The sequence below is a fragment of the Musca autumnalis genome, unplaced genomic scaffold (genome assembly GCF_047663935.1).
Source record: "Musca autumnalis isolate F117 unplaced genomic scaffold, ASM4766393v1 scaffold_2, whole genome shotgun sequence".
Lineage (NCBI taxonomy): Eukaryota > Metazoa > Arthropoda > Insecta > Diptera > Muscidae > Musca > Musca autumnalis.
In genome coordinates this window covers 92,281,368-92,307,955 of record NW_027411755.1, presented here as the reverse complement: position 1 = coordinate 92,307,955, position 26,588 = coordinate 92,281,368, and the positions used below count along the sequence as shown (strand labels likewise).

The following is a 26,588-nucleotide window of genomic DNA, read 5'->3' as shown; positions in this document are numbered from 1 at the left end:
TCAAATTCGTCAAGCTGAACTCTAAGATGTGCTCAAGTTAATTTAAAAATGTTATAACTCTCTTTCAAAAGTCCTGGAAAAAATAAGTAATACCAAAACGCCACTACATTATTTTCAGCAGGTAAGAATAGAATGTGTGTAACTATAATAACAAGTGATACTCTACACCGCTACATGTGGGTATAGGCTTTCATTTTACTCCTTTAAAGGATGTCGATGTTGGAAAACTTTGCAGTATTCAATATCCAGATTAATGAATTATGTTATGATACTATGGATTGGAAACGTTGCACTCACGGGGAATTGTGTCACAACTGAACTAAATTTTGAATTTTGTAACAACTAGAGTGGCTATGCTTACAAAATAAACAATTTAAATTGTGGGACCTTATCTGACTACATTGTCACCGTAATTGTAATAAAATGCAATTTTCCCTGTTATATGATGGTTGAGCGTTATGACTTGTACCCCCAATAAATACACCAACAAGTTTAAAAATGAAAATGTTCTTCTTTCTACACCATGGTTCGGAAAATTTTGTTTCCGCTTAAGAAAATTAAAAAATAGACTACATCAATCATTTTTATACTTATTTTAAGAAAACAATCATTTCAAATCTTTTTAGTTAAGAATTTTGGTCGTTGCGTGCAAAATACATATATGACGGGTTTAATTCTAAGTATTGTCGTTTTATAACGGACAGTATTTTCAGTTTTTTCGTAAATTTCCAAAAAGTAAAATTTCAATATTTTAAAACTTGATTTACATAAATTATTATTATCTGACTTGAGAAAAAACCTTAGCTTTTCCCAAAGCATAAATAGAAGATATTTAGCAACACTATCAACACATTTTAGGAAATTTGTACTACATATAACGAGATTTGTATTGAAATCGAAAGAAAAAAATGGATTACTTGGTCCTTACTGTGATATGAGATGTTCTACTATCATGAATAGAAGAAGCGGAGATATTCGCATAAGATAAACATTTTGCCTACTTCCCCACAGACATCTTTACCGATTCCGACCTTAAATATTAATTCAAAAACAAGTGAGCAAAGGCTATAGTCGGAACGGGGACGACCATGTGATACCCTACACCACTACCCCTGTGCATAAGATTTTCACTGGTAAACATTTCTTTTAGGGAATATAATCCGACCACCACCAAACATAATATGCCTCTTTCTCTCTGGGACCCCCATAAGCAATCAAAAATTCGTGACCATCCGATCAAAATTGCGACCTGTAGCGTGATTGCAAAAAATTGAAGAATTGGATGCATTACCGACTATTGTGGTATCTCCCTTGTTTGACCACCTTCGCCAACCTACTTTACACCAATGTAAAGGTAATATTTTCTTCTTCCATTGACAGGCCTTGCCGTTGGAATACCCCTGCTAGATGCCGATATTTTCACAAAGAATTAAACTTTGAATTTGTCTCCACACGAGTTTTTTCCCATTCCGACCCCTAAATATTATCCGACTATCACCAAAATCAATACGCTTCTTCCTCTGTGGGACCCGCATCATCCCAAAAAAAAATCGTGACTATCCCATCAAAATTCCAACCTGTAGCGTGATTACAAAAAAAGGGAAAAACTGGATATATTACTAACTTTTGCGATATCTCGGTTGTTTGCCCACTTACGCCAACATACTTTGCACCAATATAAAGGAGATCGTTTCTTCTTTCATTGACGGGCTTTCCTTTTGGAATACTCCCACCAGAGGAGGAGATATTCTCATAAGAAAAAAACGTTGACTTTTCTTCACATAAGCTTTTTGCTTATTCCGACTCCTGAATATTATCCGACCATCACCAAACTTAATAGGCTCTTCCTCTGAGGGACCCGCATCAACTCCCAAAAAATTCGTGACGATCCAATAAAAATTGCGACCTGTAGCGTGATTAAAAAAAATCGGAAAATGGGATGAATTACAACCTACTTTGCATCGTTGTAAAGGTGATATTTTCTACTTTCCTTGCCAGGTTTTGCTTTTGATATACCTCTTAAAGAAACAGAGATATAGACTTTGAAATAAAACGTTGACATTTTCTCCAAATAAGTGTTCCCCATTCCGACCCCTGAATATTATCCGACCATCATCAAAATCAATAGACTTCTACCTCTGTGGGACCCCCAATAACCCCTAAAATTTCGTGACGATCCGATCAAAATTGCGACCTGTAGCGTGATGTGGACAAAATTGATGTATTATTTGGCCACCTACGCCAACATACTTTTCATCATTGTAATGGTGGGATAATCTTCTTTCAGGCTTTGCTTTTGGAAGCTCCCCAACCAAAGCTGTGATATTCGTCATTATAATGAAAATGAAAAGTTGGTTTGTATTAGCGACTATTGCGATACCTTCGCTGTTTGACCACCTACGGCAACCTACTGTACATCGTTTTAAAAGTGATATTTTCTACTTTCATTTGCAGGTTTTTCTTTTGATATACCCCTTATAGATGCGAAGATATTTGCTTTGAAATAAAACGTAGACTTTTTCTCCAAATAAGTTTTTTGCCCATTCCGACCCCTGAATATTATCCGACCATTACCAAAATAGACTTTTTCCCCTCCGGGACCCTCATCAACACCCAAAATTTGGTAACGATCCGATCAAAATTGCGAGCTGTTGCGTGATTACAAAGTTTAGATGGACAGACGGACGGACGAACACATACATATAGCCAGATGGACTCAGTTCGTCGAGACATTCATTTTGGTATATATAAGTATATATGGTATATATAAGTATATGGTATATATAAGTATATAAGTATGGGCCTACGACCATTATTTCGATGTGTTACAAACTTTTTGGCCTAAACCAACTTATAATACCCTCCCCACATAGTGGTGTAGGGTATAATGAATAGGTTTGTTTGTAGAAGTTATGCTCGCTTGACCGTGTTTATATCAGGGTCTCGGAGTCGGAGTCGAGCAATTTTGCTGGAGTCGGAGTCTGAGTCGAAAAAAATAACTCGACTCCGACTCCGGGTAAAATTTTTTCCACGTTATAGAAATATAACATTAAATTTGGAACAAGAACATTTTTTTAAATCATTATTTATTTTAAAAGAAAGGTATAAGAAAACATATATGAAAACGGTATATTATACTAAGTTAAAGGACAATTCACGGGATAATTACTATCCTCTGAAGTGTAGTCTATTCATCCCTATTTTGTTGAATTATTTTCTTATCTTACGACTGATAAAATTCGCGATAACACGAAATCGAAAATTAATGATATTACACAATGATTTAAACATTTTCAAATTTCCTCCATCAAAACCTCGAGAAATGTCCTCTTTTAAAATTACATCGCCTTGCAAATTATTTGAAATATTCCTAAATAATAATTTCTGACACGATGTACTTTTACTTAAAGAGTTCGCATACATGGAAAGAACAAATACCGTCAAACCCATCACTATCCCTTACTTACTTAGATGACTTTAATTCTATACAGAACGTTTTGTTCCTAAGTCGAACTAAGAATAGATTTCGAAACGCACCTATAATTCTATTTTACTTCTCCAATTTTGAATGCCATGGTTGTGACATGATCTTCAACTTGTCTTTTCCATCGGAGTTTGGGGCTAAGTGGCTCGTATTCATATGCCTTTCTGGCGGGGGCATATTTATCCTCCCCAACGACATTGGCCAGTCGACGCAATCGATGTAGTTCGATACGTTTTACTAAATAAATGTAAGTCGGCTGGTACAATTCGTGTTTCATATGACACCGGTATTCACTGGTCCATAAATCTTTCAAAGAATTTTTCTTTCAAATAAACCAATTACTGCCTCATGTGCTTTCACATGCATCCATGCTTCGGATCCATACAAAAGTACGCATAGTATCAGTGTCTAACAAAGCGTGACTTTTGTTTGAAAAGAGGTGGTTTTACTTTTAAACTGTTCACTTAGACCAAAGTACCGTCTATGGTCCAAAATTATTCTTCTCTTTATTTTAAAACTTATGCTGTTTGTTTTATTTATGGCGCTGCTGAGGTAAAAAAGTCATAACTCAAACTTTTATTTTTCAAGGTCCACAGTTGGTTCGTGCCGCCGTTCGTCTTGCCTGTTGATACTATAAACTTGGTCGTTTACTGCCAGGCCCACTTTTGGCAGACTCTTTTCAATTTTTGCAAATTTCGACTTCAAAAGACTAAAAAGTAAAGTGCTATTTTTATCAGAATGTGAGAGTAGACCTATTAAACTGGTAAATTTCTACACTAACCCCTTTTATTATTAGTGTTCTTTTGTTATTGATTTAGATTTTTCGAACAGATTTATAGCCTACGGTTTATCTTAAACTAAAAAGTGATAATTAAAATGAGAGGAGGACCACATCAGAATTAAATTTTAATATGAAATTTATATTATTAAGGCTTTAAATTTGTTTATTTCACATTTCAAAATCCAACCAATAGCAAAAGAAAATGTTATAATAGTTATTATTTTGGTTATAATGTAGCAGTTTTTTATTGAAACTTGGCTTAAGACTGATGTTAAAGACTTTAATCCTGCTCTTAGCAATACTGAATTTGAATTTGGGATAGCATACTCCTTTTTGAAAATTGTATGCATCAAATAAATCAAGTTTTAAATGTGAAAGATCGATTACTACACTTGGTGTTTACCTCCACTCTTAATATTTCCCAAAGCAGGTGTTGTCCACCTGTAGCACCTGCAGATAAATGCCACCATACACCATCAATTAAATTCGAACTATAAAATAATAGCAATAAATATGCACTTAAAAAATAATAAAATTTTGGTAAACAAACCTTATCCGACTAAGATCGATTTTATTTACAATTAGTATATTTTATAGTGGCGACATAGTTCCACGTGTTCGTTCAAGGCTTGTAAGACCAAATTAATATAGCCTAGCCTTTTCTGTGTATATCTCACTACTTGATAAAAGTAACATCTATGCACTTGAAAAATAATAAAATTTTGGTAAAACAAACCTTATCCAACTAAGATCGATTTTATTTGGAATTAGCGTATTTTATAGTGTCGACATAGTTCCATATGTTCGTTCAAGGTTTCTAAGACCAAATTAATTAGCCTAGCCTTTTCTGTGTATATTTTACTACTTGATAAAAGTAACCATCAAACTATAAAATAATAGCAACATCTATGCACTTGAAAAATAATAAAATTTTGTAAAACAAACCTTATCCAACTAAGATCGATTTTATTTGGAATTAGTGTATTTTATAGTGGCGACATTGTTCCACGTATTCGTTCAAGGCTTCTAAGACCAAATTAATATAGCCTAGCCTTTTCTGTGTATATTTCACTAGGGGACCCAGAGAACTTCGGCTAGCAGTCTGTTAGGTACTGAAGTTGATAAATATCAGTTTGTCGAAGAGAGAGGGTACTGAGAGGCAAAGAGTTTCTATTTTCCTCAATTCTCTGTCCCATAAACTGACAATTGGGCAACTTTAAACCGAGACTAAGATTTATTTTTAAAGCAAATAACACATTTTGCGATGCACAGTTGAAGCAAAGTAGTATCATAACGTTCTATTCGTTTCATAATCGATGGGTTTCTTCTTATCATTTGATAATTTATTATTGTGATAGAAAATTGTAGTGCGTCATTACTAGACATCGGATTTTGCATATTTGCATATTTTTTAATATTAAAGATACGAAGATTCTGATTGGACCAAAATTCGTTTCAAAGAAATCTAAATTCAATGGCAGGGTCATATTTCGTATTTAATTTGCATATTTGCATATTTTGCATATGCACAAAATATGCAAAAAAATATGCAAAATATGCAAAAAATATGCAAAATATGCAAAATATGCAAAAAATATGCAGAATATGCAAAAAATATTCAAACAGATTTTGACCGAAAATCGTCATAAAAGGCGTAAAATTGACATTTAATGTTGGAAAAACCATCAAAATCAAAATACATAACAGTGTTCTAAACTAAGACTGTTGACCGTATAACGTCGATTTTTTCAGCAGATTAATTTGTTATTGAGAGCATTTACGACAGTGTGATGTAGGGTATAAAAATATGGTATCGTAATACCATTTTTTTATTATTAAACTATGTACAAATATAAAATTTGATAAAATATCAAATGTTTTATGTAAAATTTAATATTTTATTGGGCTGGTTTTAACTCAAAGGACCAAATCGATCGATGAGTTTTTAGCCAGGGAGCCGCCTAAACCTTTTAGTATTATTAGATTTTAAGATTGCCAAAGTTTGAGCACAATTCGAATATGTTAACACGTGGTACTGGGGCCTCGAAGTTATGAAAATCTATTTTTTTTTTTTTGCTATTTGGCGACTTCGACCGCCCATATATGTGGAACGGTTAAAGCTACTTCCCCGTATTACGCATTTAATTAAAAGCTATTCTGTTCTTAACATTTCTTGCTGAATAACAAAGTACGTAAGTGTTACTGAATTCGAGGCAAAAATGGAGTCTATTAAAAAAACAACTTTTTTCTTCCTATATTATCAAATTTTTGCGAATGAAAGCGAATATATTTTACTTTATTTGAAAATGTTGCCTATTAGGGCGAAGATCTATTTTGATATTAATTTTAATTCATTTCTCTTTGGAGTCGAGCTTAATGACTGATGATGTTTGCAAGTGAAAAGGGAAAGCCGAAGATTCGAACCCCCACAACCATCATTATGTGACTTGTTTCGCCTTTTGTAGAGACTCATCGGACATATCGGCCGTGGAATGGCATCGCTATCCATCAAACATTTCCTTTTTCAAATACAATTTTGTTTTTACAAAGATGGACATTTGTGCATTCATTGTATGGCTTCAATGACAAACGCTTACATTTTGTTCATACATATTTTAATTTACTTATGCCCGTAATTTCATCGTCTGGTTAAACGGGTAGGTAGCTACCTATAAGTTATCTTTACCTACGCGTTTGGTAATTTCTACATACCATTAACCGAGGCGTGTACATTTTGAAATCATGTGGTAATATTGGTGATTTTCATTCATGATTTCGCAAAATCATTGCCACTTAGAAATGTTTTACAACTTTTAACACATTGGCAACGATTAACTAGGTAAAATCCTTGGTGTAAGTAACACGGCCATTTTTGACTCGGTAACGTTACCTATGCGTTGAAATTATAAAATGTTGCTTACACGGGAGATATGTATCTATGAACTCATAGATAACTACGCGTTGAAATTAGGGCATTAAGGGACTGACATGACAACTTGGTGATGAACTCGACTCCTTGCTATGTCGCTCACAATTTTCAAGTTATTTACCATCCTTTACCCCTCCTGGTAATTGATGTTCTGTGGTCAAATTGCAGGATCTTTTTCAAGAAATTCGGAGTTAAAGTTTAATCTCTTGAACAACAATTAAGTCTCACTTATAATTATGCCTGGTAAACCTTTTTCTAGGAATTTCGGCAGTTGATTTTTGAAAGTTTGGATCGATTATTTCTGGAGAAATTTCTATCTTTGGTTTGTAAAGATTTTTGTCGTCTTTTGGATCTTTACGGCGCTTTGCACTATCAGAACAAACAATGCCAGACCAATAAGTTCAGGACTAAGGTAATCAAATCGATTGATCCGCTCGGGAGTTTTCATGCGCAACAGCCAGGCAGACGGACGAACATGGCTATATCAACTCCAAATCCTCTGAAACTGATTTCGTCCAAACACTCTTGGGGTCTAAAACCATTATTTCCATGAGAAACAATTTTGGTAGTATCAAAGTTTACATACCTTCATTAGGCTGAGGGTGTAAAAAACATAAAGTTCGACCGAGCCGAACTTTTAAATAAATAAATAGTCTTCTTTCGGTTAGCAAAGTACCAATGTCCAATCCTTCTTACCAATTATATCAAATTTTGGTTGAAAATGTAAATTAAAACTTCAAAATATATACACTTGGTCGTTAGATGTTATATCCAATGTCCTGTAATCGGACTGTACCATTATACGGTGGCTATACCAAAACGTGAGCCGATATAGCACATCTTCGAACATGACCTGCCTGCAAACAAACGATGCATCTGTGCAAAATGTTAGTGTCCTATCTCAATTCTGAATTGTCAAAACGGATGGACATGCATAAATGGACTAAGAACTTTACACTGATCAACAATATATACATTATAGGATCGAAAATGATTACTTCAATAGTATTGTGGAGGGTATACAAAAATTGAAAAAACCTTGGGTTGGATATCGTGTAAGTCTTTTTAGAAGATACCCGATCTTCGAAACCATGCGTTGTTTGTATAAGTTAAAATAGGCATAATGCATGATGAAGGGTTTATGTCTTTGTTCATTTCCTTTGTTCCTTTAAGGATATATGTACATAGAATTCTTTTTTCGAGTCGATTCCTGTCCGTCTGTCCATGTTTTCTTGATCGCAACTTTCAGAAATCGATTTTCCTGGCCAAAAAAACCAATTTTTTGTTGTCACCGATTGTTATTTTTTTTTTGGATTCGATGGTAATTATATTGAAACTAAGAAAACAAAAAAATTAGGTAAAACAAGTGAGCAAAGACTATAATAGGGGCAGAGGTTAAGTAAAGTAAAAACTTCAACATATTAAAATTGTGATAGCTTGCGATATTAAATTGTGATAATGATAATTTAAAGCTCGTAAGGTTTAGTTTAGTTTCAAGCTCTCTCCTTGAAATATGTCCAACAGAAGCAGAAATATCTGACATGGAAATGAAATTCCATAAATTGGAAACTGGAATATCCCAGCGTCCTTTTCAACATCACAAGCATTTCACCAATTTTGGTAACGCAATTTGGAACATTTTAAAGCTCAGAATGTCTTCATTGTTGGAAAGCTTCCAACCAAAGCTGAGATACTCGTCAGTACAATTCAAATAAAAAATGGGAAAGTGGGATGTGCGCCAACCTATTTTGCATCATGATAAAAGTGATATTTTCCTCATCCAGTGACGGGATTTTCCTTTTGGAATACGAACAAGAACAAAACCTTGAATTTTTGTCCACATAATTTTTTGCCCATTCCAACTCTTGAATATTATCCGACCATCACCAAGCTCTATATGCTTCTTCCTAATAACCACCAAAATTTCGTAACGATCTGAACAAAATTGTAGCGTGATTTAAAAAAATGGAAAAATAGAATGTATTGTCGACTTTAGCGATATCTCCATTGTTTAACCACCTACACCAATCTACTTTGCAACAATGCAAAGGAAATCTTATCTTCTTCCATTGACGGTCCTTTTGGAATACGCCTACTAGAAGCGGAGATATTCGCATATGAATAAATCTTTTTATGTTCTCACATAAGTTTTTTGCCCATTCCGACCCCTGAATATTATCCGACCACCACCAAAATCAGTCTTCCAACAATTAAAAGTTGGGTTTCATTAGCGACTATTGCGATATATGTATATTCGTTGCTGACCACCTACATTAGAAAGGTGATTTTTTCTACTTCCATTTCCGGGTTTTGCTTTTGGTATACCCCTTACCCTTATACCCTTATAGCTGAGATATTTTCTTTGGAAAAAAACGTTGACTTTTTCTCCAAATAAGTTTTTTACCCATTCCGGACATCGCAGAAGTAGTCTTCTTCCCCTCCGGGACCCCCCATTAAAAAAACGTTGACTTTTTCTCCAAATAAGTTTTTTACCCATTCCGGACATTGCAAAAGTAGAAGAAGCTGAGATATTAGCTTCGGAAAAAACGTTGACTTTTTGTTCAAATAAGTTTTTAGTCCATTCCGACCCCAAAATCAATAGGCTTCTTCGCCTCCGGGGCCCCTATCAACACCCAAAATTTGGTGACGATCCGATCAAAATTGCGACCTGTAGCGTGATTACAAGGTTATGATGGACAGATGGACACACAGCCAGATCGACTCAGCTTGTCGAGACATTTATTTTGGTATATATAAGTATGGGTCTACGACCTTTATTTCGATGCGTTACAAACTTTTTGGCCAAAACCAACTTATAATACCCTCCCCATATAGTGGTGTAGGATATAAATATTGGGATGTATGAGCGTGATGTGTTTCCAAAGACTGCAATTTTTCCCCAATTCGGAAAATAAATTGTTTTCGGAAATTATAACAGATATTGGGTTCATTCTTTTTGTTAGTATGTAAGATTGTTGCCTTTAGAAACGTTTTAAATTACGGAAGTGTTTACACCAGGGTTTCGGAGTCGTAGTCTAGCAAATTTTGCTGCAGAATGAGGACGTCTGCATTTTTCTAATAGAAGAGCATGTGGTTATCTGTAAACCTACTTATTACCTCTTAGAATGGTGGATATATTAATTTATATGTCTATTTAATCATTTCTGTTTGTCTGTTCGGCCTAACTGATCATTGGTTTTACCAATGGTTTTCTTTTTGAGTTGGTAGACTTTGTCATACCGTTTGTAACACATCGAAATATTTGTCTGAAACTCTATAAAGTATAAAGATGTCTGTCCTCTCTTAAGATGTTTGGTATTCAAAATGGGTTATATCGATTATGTTTTGATAAAACCCCATATATCGGTACCGACTGATTGTCATTATTTTAAAGGATATTTAATATAATGTGGGAAATACCTACATATATAGTCTAGGGGTATAAAACATTCCAGCAAAGAATGGTCGGTATAGGTTTACGATTAAATATAACGCAATATAACGGCACGGACCGATTTTATAAATTTCGACGGTTTTTTGTCACAGTACACTGTGCAAGACGAAAAAATATCTATATTCTGACACCGCAGGTTTATAAAAGTCCGGAAAATTTAATTTTTTAAAGTTGTTTTACTGTTTTGATCTTTAAAACCCGTTCCTAGAAAGTTCAGATATTCTAGAAATTTACTTACTGAGACCTTCGGAACATTTTTGTAGTTGTTTTCTTGAACTTTGAACAGTTTAGTATCTATTGACGGACAAGAACCCCAGAAGCAAGGATACAAAATAGTATTTATAATGTTAGTTTGCTAATTATTTTTGAAGGCTTTTGTTAAATGTTCATACTGAAGCGTGTGTTGCTTTGTATTCTGGATTCCCAACGGATAGAAAACCTCCGCGAAGAATACGAACAAAATAGGAGAATGTTTTGGTCCCGATGTAACGTATCTCGAAGGTGTCACACTGGAATGACTGTAATTTGAATTTTGTATTATCACTAGGTAGATAACAGCGAGGATAAATTAACTGTTTAGTAAATATTTAATACATTTTGAGTAGTTGATTTTATTTTCGGAGACGACTCCGCAGTTGGAGTCGAAAAAAATAGACTGGAGTCGGAGTCTGACCAATAATGCCTCGACAAATGTTAGTGAAATTCCAACTTTAGTGGACTAAAACTTTTAGGGAATAACATGGAACAATGTTTCGAATAAGATTTCTGAGAATATCCTCTTTCAGTCCATATATACTTTTGTAACCTCCCGTTCCGTTCGTTTAACACTTTTTTAAATTTATTGAAATTACATGGGCAAAAATGTGTGTTTTTCTATAACGTTTCCCATATTAATTACAGCTTTTTGTAACAACTGGTCATTTTTAAGTATATGAGTTTTTATATGAGTGCCATTTGAAAAAAATTTGTTTTGTTTTTGTTGAAGTTTCAATCTCATTCGATTGTTTTAAGTCTGGAGTATTACCCCAATGGCGGATGGTACGGGGAGGAAACAGTATATCCCCTCTCCTCGCCGATCTCTCCCAAAAACTCAATTTCCTGAATGAATTGTCACTTTAATCAAAGCAATATTGAAACGGTTATAATTAGGCTATTAAATTAATCTTCAATAATATAAATGGTAATATTCAAAAATGTTTTACAATCGTTGAAGTTGAGGTTCACCACCGGGGTCTCATAATATAGACCATAATAAATCAATTACGTGGAAGCTGTGTTGGTGGTAATATAAGCAAGTATGTAGGAAAAGCGTTAAGTTCGGTCTGGCCGAACTTTTTATACCCTCCACCACAAATTTCAGCCATTTCGGTGGATTAATGTGGCCACAACCTTCAAAATACCGAAAATCGGAAGGTAACGTTCTATAGGGGCTATATGATGAAGTTACAACCGATTCTGTTGTCAAATGTGACTAATACATTCAAAATATATTAAAATGACGCGTACTTTATATGGGGCGTTATATGGGGGCTATACCAAAACGTGGACCTATATAAACCAACTTTGGTAGGAATGTTTTTTGGCCTCTGGAGACACAAAATACCAAATTACAACCAATTCGGTGGTAAAATGGGACAAATATCTTAAAAATTCCTAAAAACGACGACGCGTCACGCGTCATTTTGTATGGGGGCTATACGAAAGCGTGGACCTACATAGCCCGCTTTCAATACCAAAAGTCCTACGTACAAATAATAGATTTTCCCAAAATTTCATCCACCTACGTCAATCCGTTCGGACGCTAGAGTGATTTCCACAGACGGACGGACATGGCCATATCGATGTAGAATTGCACGCTGATCAAGAATATATATAGTTTGTGGGGTCTACAATGATTATTTCGAGTAGTTACAAACGTTGTGACAAACTTAATATACCCCCATCCTATGGTGGAGGGTATAAAAAATGGGTAAAAATGTGTTGAAGTTAGAAAGTTTTTTTTTTGTGTTTTTTCTTGATTTCTGGTCATACCAGGGAAAATTCAGACCTGAGCTCAAAGAAAGAATTGAAGAATACCCTACCGCGATCGAATCCATCCACTAAAACCGCTGATATAGATACCCTGAAAATAGGAAAATAAGCAAAATTTTATTTTGACTAATCCGCATACTAAACCGCGTTTCCCTTAAAATTTTTTACATAAATGGAATCCTTTATACGCGTTTATAATATTTGTCAAAAAGGTGTGTCATAAATTACAGAGATTCGGGAGTAGTATTCGTATTTAACCGAAAATAAAATCAGGTAGCACATCCGCGGTTCTTGACGAATCTGTATAAAATTTGTCGTATTGACGTATTTTTAACAGGGGGTCACTGAAATCGGATGCGCCTTATAATCATATGAACATCGCGTTATTTTTACCCACATGAATCATTTTTGTGTAGTAAGATGCAACTGATGGCACACTTTGGTCGCTGAATGAAAAAGCACATGCTATTTCGCGCGTTATACGGTTTTTAACTTTTATGTTTTTTCTTTGATTGTAATATCAATATCACTCTTTATTTCCTAATTCTATTGCTTATCATACTAAGCAAATATACTTTCACTATGATAAACTATTTTCCTTGAAGAGGTTTTAGCAAAATAATTCAGGTTTTTTTATTTTTTATTTTTGCCTTATTAAGGCAGGTTTTGTTTGGAAATTTAGCGAAATAGTAGAATAACTCCCAAAAAATGTTCTCAAATTTTTCGTATTAAACCGAAAAATATATTCTTGAAATAATGTTCCAACAATAAACTTTTGTCTTTTGTTGTAGCTGCAATATGCAATTTAAAATCCTAATCTATAAAATTTTGATCTCACATTTTTCTGGACATTGTCTAGATTATGTACGTATTTTTATGGACTCTGAGTTAGAATAAATAAAATTTACTCCAAGTTTCCTTCATTATTTTTTGATTTTCCGCGAAAATGAAAATAAATTTAGCAAATATTTAGGCGTCTACGGATAGATATTAAATGTTGTTACCGATTTATATATACATTTTGGTATTACAACACAAAGGGAATTTTTAAATATTTTTTCTTTATAAGGGAATAAAAAAATAAAACCGCCCAATTTTGTGAACGCGAACAGATTTGAAACCACGATTTTTTTTCTTAACCCATGTACCAAAAATCGTGAATGTGCTTGTAAAAAATTTTTTTAATTTTTTCGATGGAATTGTAAATGAAATTTGAAATTTACCAAATACACTATTAGGACATAATAACTGAACTCGAATGAGAAATAAATAAGAATATCAAAAACGACCTTCACCATAATAGTTTGAGCTCGCCTAACAACTGACATCTATATATGTATCTGATAAGAGGCTTTATCACTAACGATACGATCGAAGCATATTGGAGAAATAATTAATAATATCAAATGACCTTCGACCTAATTAGGCATAAATAAAATAAAAGAAGTTACGTTATGAAATTGCCCACAAAGTTATTTTCTAATAAATTTCAACAAAATGTGTAATAGATGGTTCCTGCAATCAAGAAATCTCAAAAAGAGAGAGGAGAGTTTTTCTGTTTGATTCCGTGCTTCAATGTAAGTATACATCATCAACATATGTACATATGTATGTGTGTATATTTGTTATATCTGCCGATTACGGCTTAAACAATAATATACTTAGCTCAACAAGTGACTGTGTCGTTCATTAAACCGCAGGTGTCTCATGCTGATGCTTCTACTGAAGATGCACTTCTTATGTTTTAAACAGTTGGAGGAACATTACTCGGCAACAACTAACATTGGGTGAAGCAGACACAAGTCATCGGCGACCTGTTACATTTGGCGCCATTTGTGGCATAAATGTTTACATCCCCACCAGATGATTTTAAAATGCCTCGATGCATGGAGTAAACATTTTTTCAAAACTTGAACAACTTTACTATGCATTAAAATTGTGAAAAGGTTCATTAAAACGTACACGTTAGTAGATTTATTTTCCAACTTCTTCACCATGTCCCCAGAGCCAAAGAAAACAATGAACTTGCCGTTTGCCGCTATTGCATCCTTAATGGCATCACACTAAGTAACCAGAAGTGTAACGCACAAGACCGGTGGCAAAACATTTATTGTTGAGATCCTTTGGTGGTTTTCTTATTCGTTATGATTGTAACCTTATAACCTTATTCCTTCAAAGACATTCTATGAATGGAACGTGTAAAACAAAATCAAGTGTAAAGAAAGGAAATCTAAGAATGGCGAACAACAAGAAAAAAAAAAAAGAAAAAAAAAGTGTAGAAAAAAACCTTATCACAGAAAATGCAGTGAACTCTACAAGAATGCCATGAAACCCCCTGCAGGTTATTTGATTGTTGGACAACACCATCAACACTTTCGCGGAAAGGAAACCATTGCTGATTGTTACTACTATTGTTGTTATTGTTGCTCCAAGTCGGTGTTAATGGTTATGTTAAGTAATAGCAGCATTGTTTAATAACAAGGACATTGATGACCACATCAGGCGTCAAATGTCCCACGAAAAGATTTTAAGTTTTTTTACATAAGTGGACGGACTTTAAAAATATTGCCTTATAAGATTTTCCAAGCAAAAAATTAAAGTGAGAAATTGAAAATGAATGTAACAAAAAAGAAACGGTCCCGAAGTACCATATCAATTCAAGTGTACATGTGAAGATCTTAATGATTTCAATGTGAAAGATTATGAGGGGCAAACCATTTTCAATATGATCCAACGTGTTTTTCTCCTAATAAAACTCTGGCAGCACCGGTTCCTTAAATTTTACACGTTGTTGATCTTTCTTCATTTTGGAGGTCCGGTCGACATTAACTTTATTTTATTTTGTATGTAGTATTGTTTAGGATAATTCCTTTTTAATTTCTTTTATAAGCAATGCTTTTTATAACCATCGACTATGTTTACCACTATTTACAGAATAACCCGCCCACACACACACACAGAATTGTAAAATGAATCATGAATTGATGTGTAAACTAAACATGCACGACACTCAGGTGATGGATTTGATGGCATCCCATGATTTCGTACAGCTGCAGCAGCAACAGCCACAAGCACAGCAGCAACAACAACAACAACAAATGCTCAATTATACAATGACAGAAACACAAACATCACCGCCAAATGCACCACATACCGATAATCCGGATAATACAAGATCTTCAAGGCCAATAAGACGAGCCAGTCGCAGAACACCACAGGTATTTACATTTTCCATTTGGGAACATCTTTCTTCCAATAATCCTTCACTCTATACCGCATACATTCATACATATAAAAAGAAATGAATTCATATTTTCATTTGCATGACCGTGCAAATTGACGGAATCGTTATCTTTCGATCAATAGTTAATCCTTTCATTCTCCTCTTGCTCATTGATTTTCACGTACATATACACTACGGTTCATCTGAATAGAACCAACTAATATTTGCTTACAAATACCGTTGTATCTGACGATAGGAGAGGAATTGTCAATTATATTTTTGTGGACATGTAGAGTATGTAGTAGCCGATATTTTCAATACCTAACATGTTTTACATATGCGTTATAATGGTATTTTTACTAGCTTTATGAAAAAATTTCAAAATATTAGCATGTTTTAATGGTTCACCAGGATAGAACCACCATAAGAATTTACACAAATCCTTTCTCAGATGTGGTAAAATTTTAGAATAGACTATTAATAATTATAAATAAATGCCGTGAGTGTTGATTGCCAAGAAATATTGTTCAAAAAATTTGTATTAGAGACTTGGAATTTGATGAAAATCGGTGATTAGAGCTCCAAAAATGCTCTTAAGAAGAAATCTGTAGAAATAAATTATAAAGTCAACATTTTATACTAAATTGTGTTTGAAGTTTTCATGACCACGATAAAATTACAAAGAAGTCATATTTGATGGGTTTATAAGTCCGAAACATAGGAAATATGCTAAAGATAGCATATTTGAAAGTGAATGCAAATCGATGGATTCCACCCATTTTCGTTGGCTGTGGATATTTACAAGCTTCATGACAGAATCAAGTCTTTGAAATTTAAAAAGTTTCTAAGGGATTTGATGTGAAGAAACAACTTAGTGATAGGGGAAGGCAAACGTTAATTTTTTCGAACGGAAAGGGCTTAGTTTTGATGGTTATGAAGTTCACACCTCTTTTACTCATGTTATACGTACCGAAAAAATATTTCTGATTCGTTATTACACAAGAAAGAACGCCTATGTTTCCGTGCTTTTCATGACATAGGATGTCTTCTAAATCAAAGCCCTTGATGGTGACATGAAGCGTTCGGCGGTAGGATTTTCTTTATTTTTTGGACCTGTAGATGTCCACAGCCAACGAAAATGGGTGCAACCCATCGATTTGAATTCACATTACTAGGATAAAATATAAATTTTTTGATTGGAATAGCAGAAAATTGAGTTAACTTTAGCAAATTTCCTCTGTCTCGGACTTATAAACCCATCAAATATGACTTCTTTGTTATTTTATTGTTGTCTTGAAAATGTTAAACACAATTTAGTATAAAATGTTGACTTCATAAATTATTTCTATCGATTTCTTAATAAGAATATTTTGTGAGCTCAATAATCAATTTTCATCAAATTCCAAGACCCTAATACAATATTTTTTTCACTCAAGACTCACGGCATTTATTTATAATTACAAATAGTTTTCTGTAAGTGTTTACCACATCTAGAAAGGATTTGTGTAAATTCTTAGGGTAGTCCAATCCTGTGAACCATTAAAACATGCTAATATTTTGACATGTTTTCATAAAGCGATTAAAAAGTACAGTTATAACGCATATGTGAAACAGGTTAGGTATTGAAAATATCGGCTACTACATACTCTACGTGTCCACAAAAATATAATTTAAAATTCCTCTCCTATCGTCAGATATAAAGGTATTTGTAAGCCAATATTGGTTGGTTCTATTCAAATGAACCGGAGTATATTTGTATTGATTCGAATCAAAATCAGTTTATTACTTCAGGGCAATTTTATGCAGATAGTTAAAGGAAAATGTTATTTTCATATTTGTTGAAAGTGCACGATGGTGCAATGATTAGCATGCCCGCCATATGGTTCTCATCGTAACACCCAAGCAAGTACTGCAACGAAAGCATGCCATTGCGTTGCTGTACCAGAAGGATCTTTGTCCACTGGCACCCTGTCGCAATTCTCAGGTGGGCATTCTGACAGGTTTGAATATTTTTCCATCGCGTTGCACTTATATTCGCGGGCCATACTTGCGCCGCATAGCTTACCACAGACCGACCACCTATAGCGTTTTATGAGGCGCTCAGCGCCAAAAAGACCTAACCCACATTTTCAAAAAAAAAAAAATCAAACTGACTATAAAGATCTAACTGGAACCTTTCGAAATAAATACTAAAAAACTCCATATTGTATTGTTTTAGCCCTTAGTATAACCTAGAGACGGGCAATTGAACGACCTAGTTCACTGCCCTAGTTCAAAAACTAGATTGGCACAACTCTAGTATAACGACCTAGTTCACTGCCCTAGTTCAAAAACTAGATTGGCACAACTCTAGTATAACCCAGTATTATACAATGCAATATGGAGTTTTTGTAGTATTTATTTAAAAAGGTTTCCGGTTAGATCTTTATAGTCAGTTTGATTTTTTTGAACATGTGGGTTAGGCCGTTTTGGCGCTGAACGCCTTATATGGTTTCTTTATCTACACCCCAAGTACTGCCGGCTAGGAACTTGAGGAACTTGTTCTACATCTCATCTTGTCGCTGAAAACTGCGTCATGCGCGAACGACATGAACATGCTGTCGAATGTGACTCCTAGAATTTTGGCGTAGTTTGTGGTCGGAATACGTTCTTCATTCTATTCCGCAACTAGGCACATCTTTTTCAAAAGATTCTCCGAACAGTCTCCTTTCCGTGGTTCTTGCTTGGTGTGTAGATATTTTTCTTTTATGTAGGTTTTGAAATGTTCTGCTCTTAGAGAGTTCCTTATTTATTATTACATATCTGGGATTTCCACGACGGTTGTATTTGTTGTGTTCTTGCTATCGGATTCGGAGTCTGAGTCGCTACCTGTCTCTAAACGCTGGGTCGTGCTTGAGCATTTCCTGAGTTCCTCAGTCTCCTCCTCCCTGTATTTGCCCTTACGATGGAGTGTGGCTCATAGGCCCCCGGTACTGGCCCTGCGCCGTAACGTTTATAAACTTTCCAACTTTCTCCATGATTTTTAGAGGGTGCCCCCCTCAGTTTTTTTTTATCTGAGGGGGATATAGATTCCCTGAGGGAGGTGATGGTATTATGCTGTTCAGAAACTAGTCATATCAAAAGTGATTTCCCCAGCCTCCCCCTATTCGCCGGTAAGAACTCGCCCAGTAGGTGAACTGACAAACTCCTCGGGCTCTCCATACTTTTGATATTTTCCATCTTGCGTCGTACCGAACATATCACGACATCAATTGTAGGGAGGTTTGCATGACTCAATAAAAGTCCGGAAATCTAATCCAACATTGACCGGAAGGGTTTTACCATCGTTGACAAATGTGTGGTTCTTGTTTGACGGCCAGTGCACCAATTTCTGAGGAAGTATGGACTTGCCCCCCGAAAAAAGTGTAGAGCCGCCGCATACACTACATGTTGCCAAAAATTTTAAAACGATCCCAGACGAGTCGTTAAACTGCACTCTTTCCCAACTTTGTGTGGGATTTGCCCGAAAGAGTGGCCCGATGTAGTCAATGTTCGGGCATAATCCGAGTCTGCTAAAAATTATAATACGATGCACAACGGTTGGACAAAATCCGTTTTGACCCTTCGACGGTTATCTTACGTACTACCCAGTTTAGTTGGTGCCGGCAGGTTTTTTGAGCTTTTGGGTCATTATCTCAGGAAGTATGAACTTATCCCCGAAAAAAATGCGCCTTCGTAACAGGGCTCGCAAGAGGAATTTGTTGCAAAAGAATTAAAAACGATCCGTGATATTTGAGTGGGAGATACACGAAAGAGTATACCGATTTAGTCCATACTCAAACCTGACCTATACCTGGAAGTAATATTAGTATATGCAAAGTTACGACTAATTCTGTTACTCCCTTCGAGAGTTATTGTGCACACCATTTAGCGAAGGAATGGGCCGATATAACCTATCTTTGAACTTTAATTAAGTTTAGACAAAATATTACGATCAAATTCAAAATTTAAACCAAATCGGTTGATCCGTTCGAGATTTGTCATGAGCACCATCCAGCCAGACACACGGACGGACATGGCTATATCAAATTATAATTGTCTGAAACGGATTTCGTCCAAACACTCTTGGGGTCTAAAACAAATGTGTTCTTCTTTGCCACGGCGGTGCCGATGATTTTCGGCAATATACACACACACGACCCGAATGCACAGAAAGAGCGTACAAAAGAGAACAAATGTTTTGATTTGTTATTGTTTTATAGCTTTCGTGAATACAAACTTACTAACACACTGTTATAAGTTGCCAATATTTTGAATTTTCTCCGTTCTCTTTTTGGTCATGCCTGGTCTAAAACCATTATTTCAATGAGGCACAATTTTGATCGTATCAACGTTTATATACCTTCTTTAGCCTAAAGGCTGATGGCATAAAAAGCATTAAGTTCGACCGAGCCGAACTTTTAATAAATAAATAGTCCTCTTTCGGTTAACAAAGTATCAATGTCCAATCTTACGTACGAATTATATCAAATTTTGGTCGAAAATGTAAATTAAAACTTCAAAATATATACACTTGGTCGTTAGATGTTATATCCAATGTCCTGTAATCGGACTGTACAATTATATGGGGGCTATACCAAAACGTGAGTCGATATAGCACATCTTAGAACATGGCCTGCCTGCAAACAAACGATGCATCTGTGCAAAATGTTAGTGTCCTCTGAATTGCCAAAGACGGACGGACATGCATAAATGGACTAAGAACTTTACACTGATCAACAATATATACTTTATAGGATCGCAAATGATTACTTCATTAGTATTGTGGAGGGTATACAAAAATTGAAAAAACCCTGGGTTGGCTGTCGTGTAAGTCTTTAGAGTATGTTACTATCTGCATTATGTAAAACGGGTTTTTTCGGTCAAGAGCTTATGAAATTTGTATGTATTGAAGTATGTATTTATCTCTTTGTTACTACTCATAGATAGGTGATGTCATTCTTCAGTATATAAAGCACTTTCATACAGTCCAATCATCTCGATGCAATACGTTCTTAAGATCATAATTAAAATCCCTTAGCAAATCTCCATATTCGAAAGATTTAAATAACTAACTAGAAGCTCAATTATTGTGTTTGACGTCATCTCTTTTCGGAGGGATTGATAAGAATAGACTGCTATTCATATTTGTTAACGCCTTTCTACAGATTTGGGTTATCAAGATTAGATATCACTGGTTTGCCAAAAAAAAAAATGGAAATAGAAATTACTGGAATCACAGTAATAGATGTTTTTATATGGATGAATGTGTGCATACGACTGGGAACGTTATACAAATGTGTGTATTTATGTATATGAAATTTAAGTTACTATTTATATATATCGAACGTTTGTATTTTTAATTCTTCTTTTTTTTCTTTGCTTTGCTTTCGTAATTTCTTGGTAAATTTTCTTGGCGTCCCTGTGTGAATGTTGCGGTTCTTTTTTGTTTTTGTTCGCAAGCAGTTAAGCAATAATTATGATATGGAAATGACAGATTCAAGTTCGCAAAGCGATGACACCAGCGGTGGGGGAGGCAGCAGCAATGGCGGCGGCAGTGGTGCACGACCTTCAAGTCGCGGCAGAAATTCATCGGGTACAAATTCCAATCGCCGTCGAAAGGGTACACTCAATGCCAAGGAACGTAACTTGCGTCGTCTGGAGTCCAACGAAAGGGAACGCATGCGAATGCACAGCTTGAACGACGCGTTTCAGGTATGTCATTTATGAATGTACCTTTATTGCAATGAATATATGAATTTAAAGATATATAAGCAAAAAAGTGATTGATATGTACAAATGTATATCGTATGTAACACAGTGTATAAAGATAAATGCACACTTTTTATGACAGGATTTATTTTAGATTTAAAATATCAATTGCTGACGGAAACAGTAGGAAGTAGGAAATATGTAGGTCATATAAGTATGCGTTATGATATCAATTATACGCACCAAGTATACCGCAGAATAATACACATTTACAAAAGCGTTCTTAATATTATCCAATTATGGAAAAAATGAGCAAGCAGCTCATGAACTTGAATGTTCATTAGATTTTACATTTTTCTATTACTAGCAAATGCCCGTTTTTGGGTACAGATTTCTGTGAAGCTGTGTGGACTACATTTACGACACATATATCAAATAACTCAGAATCTCGAGTTCTACAAACCTATATATGACTTTTCAAAAAACCTGTTTGCGGAATGAAATTAAAATCTCACAAATCGAGAGGAAACAAAAAAGACACGTTAGTACAACCCATTTTCAATCATTTTTTATAGCCACAGCATCCACGCAAATTAATTTTTAAGGCCAATATTTATTGCCAAGTCTAAAAACATTTCATTTTATCCAAACGCATTTAGTTTTTTATAATATATAACCACAAAGGATAAGCCTTCGCTTCAACTACAAAATTTCAAAAATATTGCCCATATACTTAATAGGGTCTCCGACGAATATTCGAATTCGATGTGTTCCAAACGGAAGCACAAATATATATATATATATATATATATATATATATATATATATATATATATATATATGGGAACTATTCCTGTTACTCCTCTTGGGAGCATCGTACTCGATTTTTTCATAGGCAAGTCCATACTTCCTGAGAAAATGTCCAGAAAGCTGTAAAAAACCTCTATTGAACCATCTGTAGGGGCTGGGTCGCATGATAACACTTGAACGGATTAGCCGATTCGGTCCAAAATTTGGCCTTTGTAACACTTTGCCCAAAAATAGTTTCATTTCGACGATGAGCCATATCATTCTACACCTTCATGTACCTCCCCCATAAAAGTTCACAACTGTTCGTTTAACTGGGGCGCACGATAACTCCCGAAGGCAGTAACGGAGTTGGTCCATACATTGCAAATTGTAATATCTCTACGAGACATAGTTCAGGTCCGAATATGGGCTATATAGGTTCACTTCTTCAGGTACCTCCCACACAAAATTTCTGAAAAATGCAGATTAAGACCTCCTCTCGAATACCTTTGATTTTTGTTATAACCATTTGTACTGTCTGCCCCTGCTCCGACTGCACAAAATTTTCCAGGAAGCAAGTCCATACTTCCTGAGAAAATAGCCCGAAAGATGTAAAAAAAACCTTATGGCACCATCAACCGATACGGTCTAAATTTTGGACTTCGTAGTATTTTGTTCAATTTTAATTTTAACTTCGAAAATGATCCATATCGGTCTTCTCTGAGGGTACCTCCCTCACAAAAGTTCAACATTTTTGTTTTGTTTAAGTGCAGTTTCAGATCTGATCGAAGATCCTCAGTTTCAGATCTGTTCGAAGATCCTTTGGAAAATAATACCGAGCGCTACTCCTTGTGTTTACCTGTTTACACCGATATTATGTTTTTCGTGGACAAGTCCATGTACGTCAGGATACATGGTCCAAAAGTTTTAAATTATATTGTGACCAACTGCAATGACTGATGGGCGCGATATATATCGAAAAGAGATGACTCTCAAAAATAAGATCGCCTTCCCCAACACTTTTGAGTTTTAATTCAATTCCATATTTTTGTCGGCAGAAGCCCCTCTAAATCAGAGCTCCGATTTACTCGCCAGAGTTCCGATTAAAAACTTTTGGGGGGAAGTGGTAAGTTTTTCTTGAATGCAATTTTTATGGTGGGTGTGGGGCAAGCTTATTTGGGAGTGGGGTAAGTTTTTGTTTGGTGGTGGGGTGGGGCCCCCTCAACTTGCTCGAATTCGAGAAGAGAGTGGAAATCGTGCGTATTTGAGCGAGTATTAGGTGATCTGCTCTAAATACATAATACTCGTATTTAGAGAAAAGGATCTTGGTTGTGTAGCAGCTTTTCGATCTTACCGTAAATGAAAGTTTCAACTTACACAGACTGAGGGTATGCCTCTCATTGTTTTAATACCTGTGAAGCAAAGCGATCGTGTTTTTTCGAAATTTCTTGCGGCGATCCACGCGGTATCCAATGAGAAAAACCCATTTTTGCATCCAGGTGTTCATGCAATATCAAATACTAGTTGGTGGAATAAACGTCCATGGTGATCTTTCATTATCCGTTCAGGCACGGCATAATTTTTTTGTAGCACAACGACCATTTTTAGACTACCTACATTTTTTAGAGAGTGCCGGCCACGAATGAATTCATTAAACCTGTTTTTTCACATCCAAGCAAATAGTGCATCGATAACATCCTGTTGTGTTGATACACCCGTTAAACCTTTCTGGCAGGTTTCAATGTTCTTCAACTGCGTAACGCTAACATTTGTATACCACGCTGGCGCTATATACCTTACCACAGACCGGCAAATTGCTTTGTAAGAGGTCAACAAGGTTTCTTTGTCAGCACCCCAAGTGCTGTCGACCAGCGACTTTATGTGTTTGTGTTCGAGCATGTCGTATTCTATCCTGTTGTTGCTAATTTTCATGACCTTTGTTTTCTTAGTGTTAATCTCAAGTCCAACTTGGATATTTTGTGAGATAGAAAACAGTATCATCCGAATAATCTGAGTTTTCGAGTTGTCCTGAGAGACTCCTCTTCTCTGAGAGCCGACTTCATTCATTATTTCATTCAGTACAATTGTGAACAGTAGAGGTAACAGAGGGCATCCTCCCGAGTTGGTGAGAAACGATTGGCTTAAGTTCTCGTTGTGAAGAACAGAGAGTTCTGCATCCTCGTATATCGCTCTTATTATTCAGATTATTTTCTGGGGTACTCGCTTTTTGCTCAATGCTTCCCATATGGCAGTTCGACGAAGGCGTTCTGGAAGTCGATGAACTGCAGATATAGGGGATGCGTCGTTCAACATATTGTTCTATTACGGAGCGTAGGGTGTTGGCCTGGCCTGCACAGTTTCTATTTTTTCAGAAGCAAGAGTGTAGCCAGAAATGCATATCGATACCATTCCAAGTTTGTCCAACGGACAAAATTTGAACTTTTGCTAGTAAAATATACAAAAAATCTCTAAAATTACCATTTCGGGCCCGGACAGCCCCTCTAACTACGTCGGTGGTCTGAAGCCATTTTGTTGATCTTTCAAAATGTTCTCAACTTGCCTTTGAATTCTTTTTTGTATTATGGCTACTATATTAAAATCTTAACTAATTACAATATTACGCATTTTTCAAATTTCAATTAAATTTTTCATAAAATCGGGCGAAAATACACATATAAAAGAATATAAATAAATCTGAATAATTTCAATATTATTTGAGCCATTTTTCTACACCAAATTCCGTCATGCATCAATTGCATGAAATCGGGAGAAATAAGAATATGGGAGCTATATCCAAATCTAAACCAGTTTTCGTTCGTACTTTGATCACAAAAATATACGGACATACGGACGGATGGACAGGCATAAATTGACTCAGATTGAGTTGCTATTTACATCATCAAAATTACCATGGGTTTATCCCGTTTCCTTTTACATGTTACAAACGAATGCACAAAGATAACGTAAAAAATTATTTTTTTTAGTCATTAACATTTCATTTATTTCTTACATCTCTTTTTGTCTATTACAGTCTTTGCGTGAGGTGATACCGCACGTTGAAATGGAACGACGCCTATCAAAAATAGAAACATTGACATTGGCTAAAAATTACATTATCAACCTGACACACATTATACTGGCCAAACGTAATGAGGAGTCTGCATTAGAATTTAATGGTGTCCTGATGAATGGTACTGGTGCTGTAGAAAATGGCAACGTTAATAATGTTGTAGATCCCGATGTTAATATTATGGGTCTTAATACAGGCAACGCTGTTAACAACAATGGTTTAATTGCTTTGAATGGCAACTGTTATGATGACTCCTCACTTACCAATGGCACTACCTATAATTGTACTCTCTTAGCGGAACACCATCAGAATGGAGGTACCCCACAGTCATTGACTACTGCAACTACCACCATACAGATACAAAATCAGCCACTAAGTCATATGCATCATCAGTCGCATCACATTATGATATCGAATCATAATCAAATCATGATGCCACAACAGCAGCAACAACAAACACAATCAGTACCACCACCTCCACAACAGAGTGCAATCATAATGAACGGCTATGGTGATTCTACGGCCGATAATAACAATTTCGATGAGCCTTTTCGAGAATTTTTGTAAGAACTTCAACAATGCTGAAAAATATACAAAATCCATAGAAGGATACCAACGAATGCATGTCTAGATCTAAGGTTTGTTCAAATGCATGAACGAGAAAGATCGGAAACAGCTGCTGCACATCCCAAAATTCACCGAATTATTTCAAGAACAAATTAGCAAATAAATAAATCAATATTGTATTTAATTATGAATAAATACTAACTGTAACAAAAGTAACGAATTAGATTTGTAGGCGTAGCAGATGTAGACCAATAAAATGTTAGAAACTGAAACTGAAAAAAATAAAAAAAAAAAATAAGAAAAAGAAACGCTTCCCGTGGGAATCATTGTTTGCAATTAAGTCACAAATGAAATCTAGTGAAATATTAATACAAAAGCATTCTATTGTGTTGAAAGCAAACAAGATATTTGAATAAATAAATGGTTTTGAACTTTCTAAATATTTGTATTATTTTTCAATACTATCAAATATATCGCTTATTTACTCAATTTAGAAACATTTCTAGACAAAAAATAATATATCTGCATCA

The 26,588-nt window shown here is 35.2% G+C and overlaps 1 protein-coding gene across 1 annotated transcript; it reads left to right on the top strand.

The window, feature by feature from the left end:
• On the top strand, positions 1-26,498 carry dimm (basic helix-loop-helix family member dimmed). The gene is made up of 4 exons (XM_073968296.1): positions 1-121; positions 15,614-15,897; positions 21,387-21,635; positions 25,453-26,498. The coding sequence occupies exons 2-4, from the start codon at positions 15,649-15,651 to the stop codon at positions 26,056-26,058; spliced, it is 1,104 nt and encodes a 367-aa protein (XP_073824397.1). The 5' UTR covers positions 1-121; positions 15,614-15,648; the 3' UTR covers positions 26,059-26,498.
• Positions 26,499-26,588: the final 90 nt, after the last annotated feature.

What these genes read in the sequence shown, in the direction of transcription:
- dimm (XM_073968296.1), top strand. Translation starts at nt 15,649, where the DNA reads ATGAATCATGAATTGATGTGTAAACTAAACATGCACGACACTCAGGTG. An exon ending in CCAGTCGCAGAACACCACAG is followed by an intron (nt 15,898 to 21,386) that starts GTATTTACATTT and finishes GTTCGCAAGCAG; the next exon opens with TTAAGCAATAATTATGATAT. An exon ending in GCTTGAACGACGCGTTTCAG is followed by an intron (nt 21,636 to 25,452) that starts GTATGTCATTTA and finishes TGTCTATTACAG; the next exon opens with TCTTTGCGTGAGGTGATACC.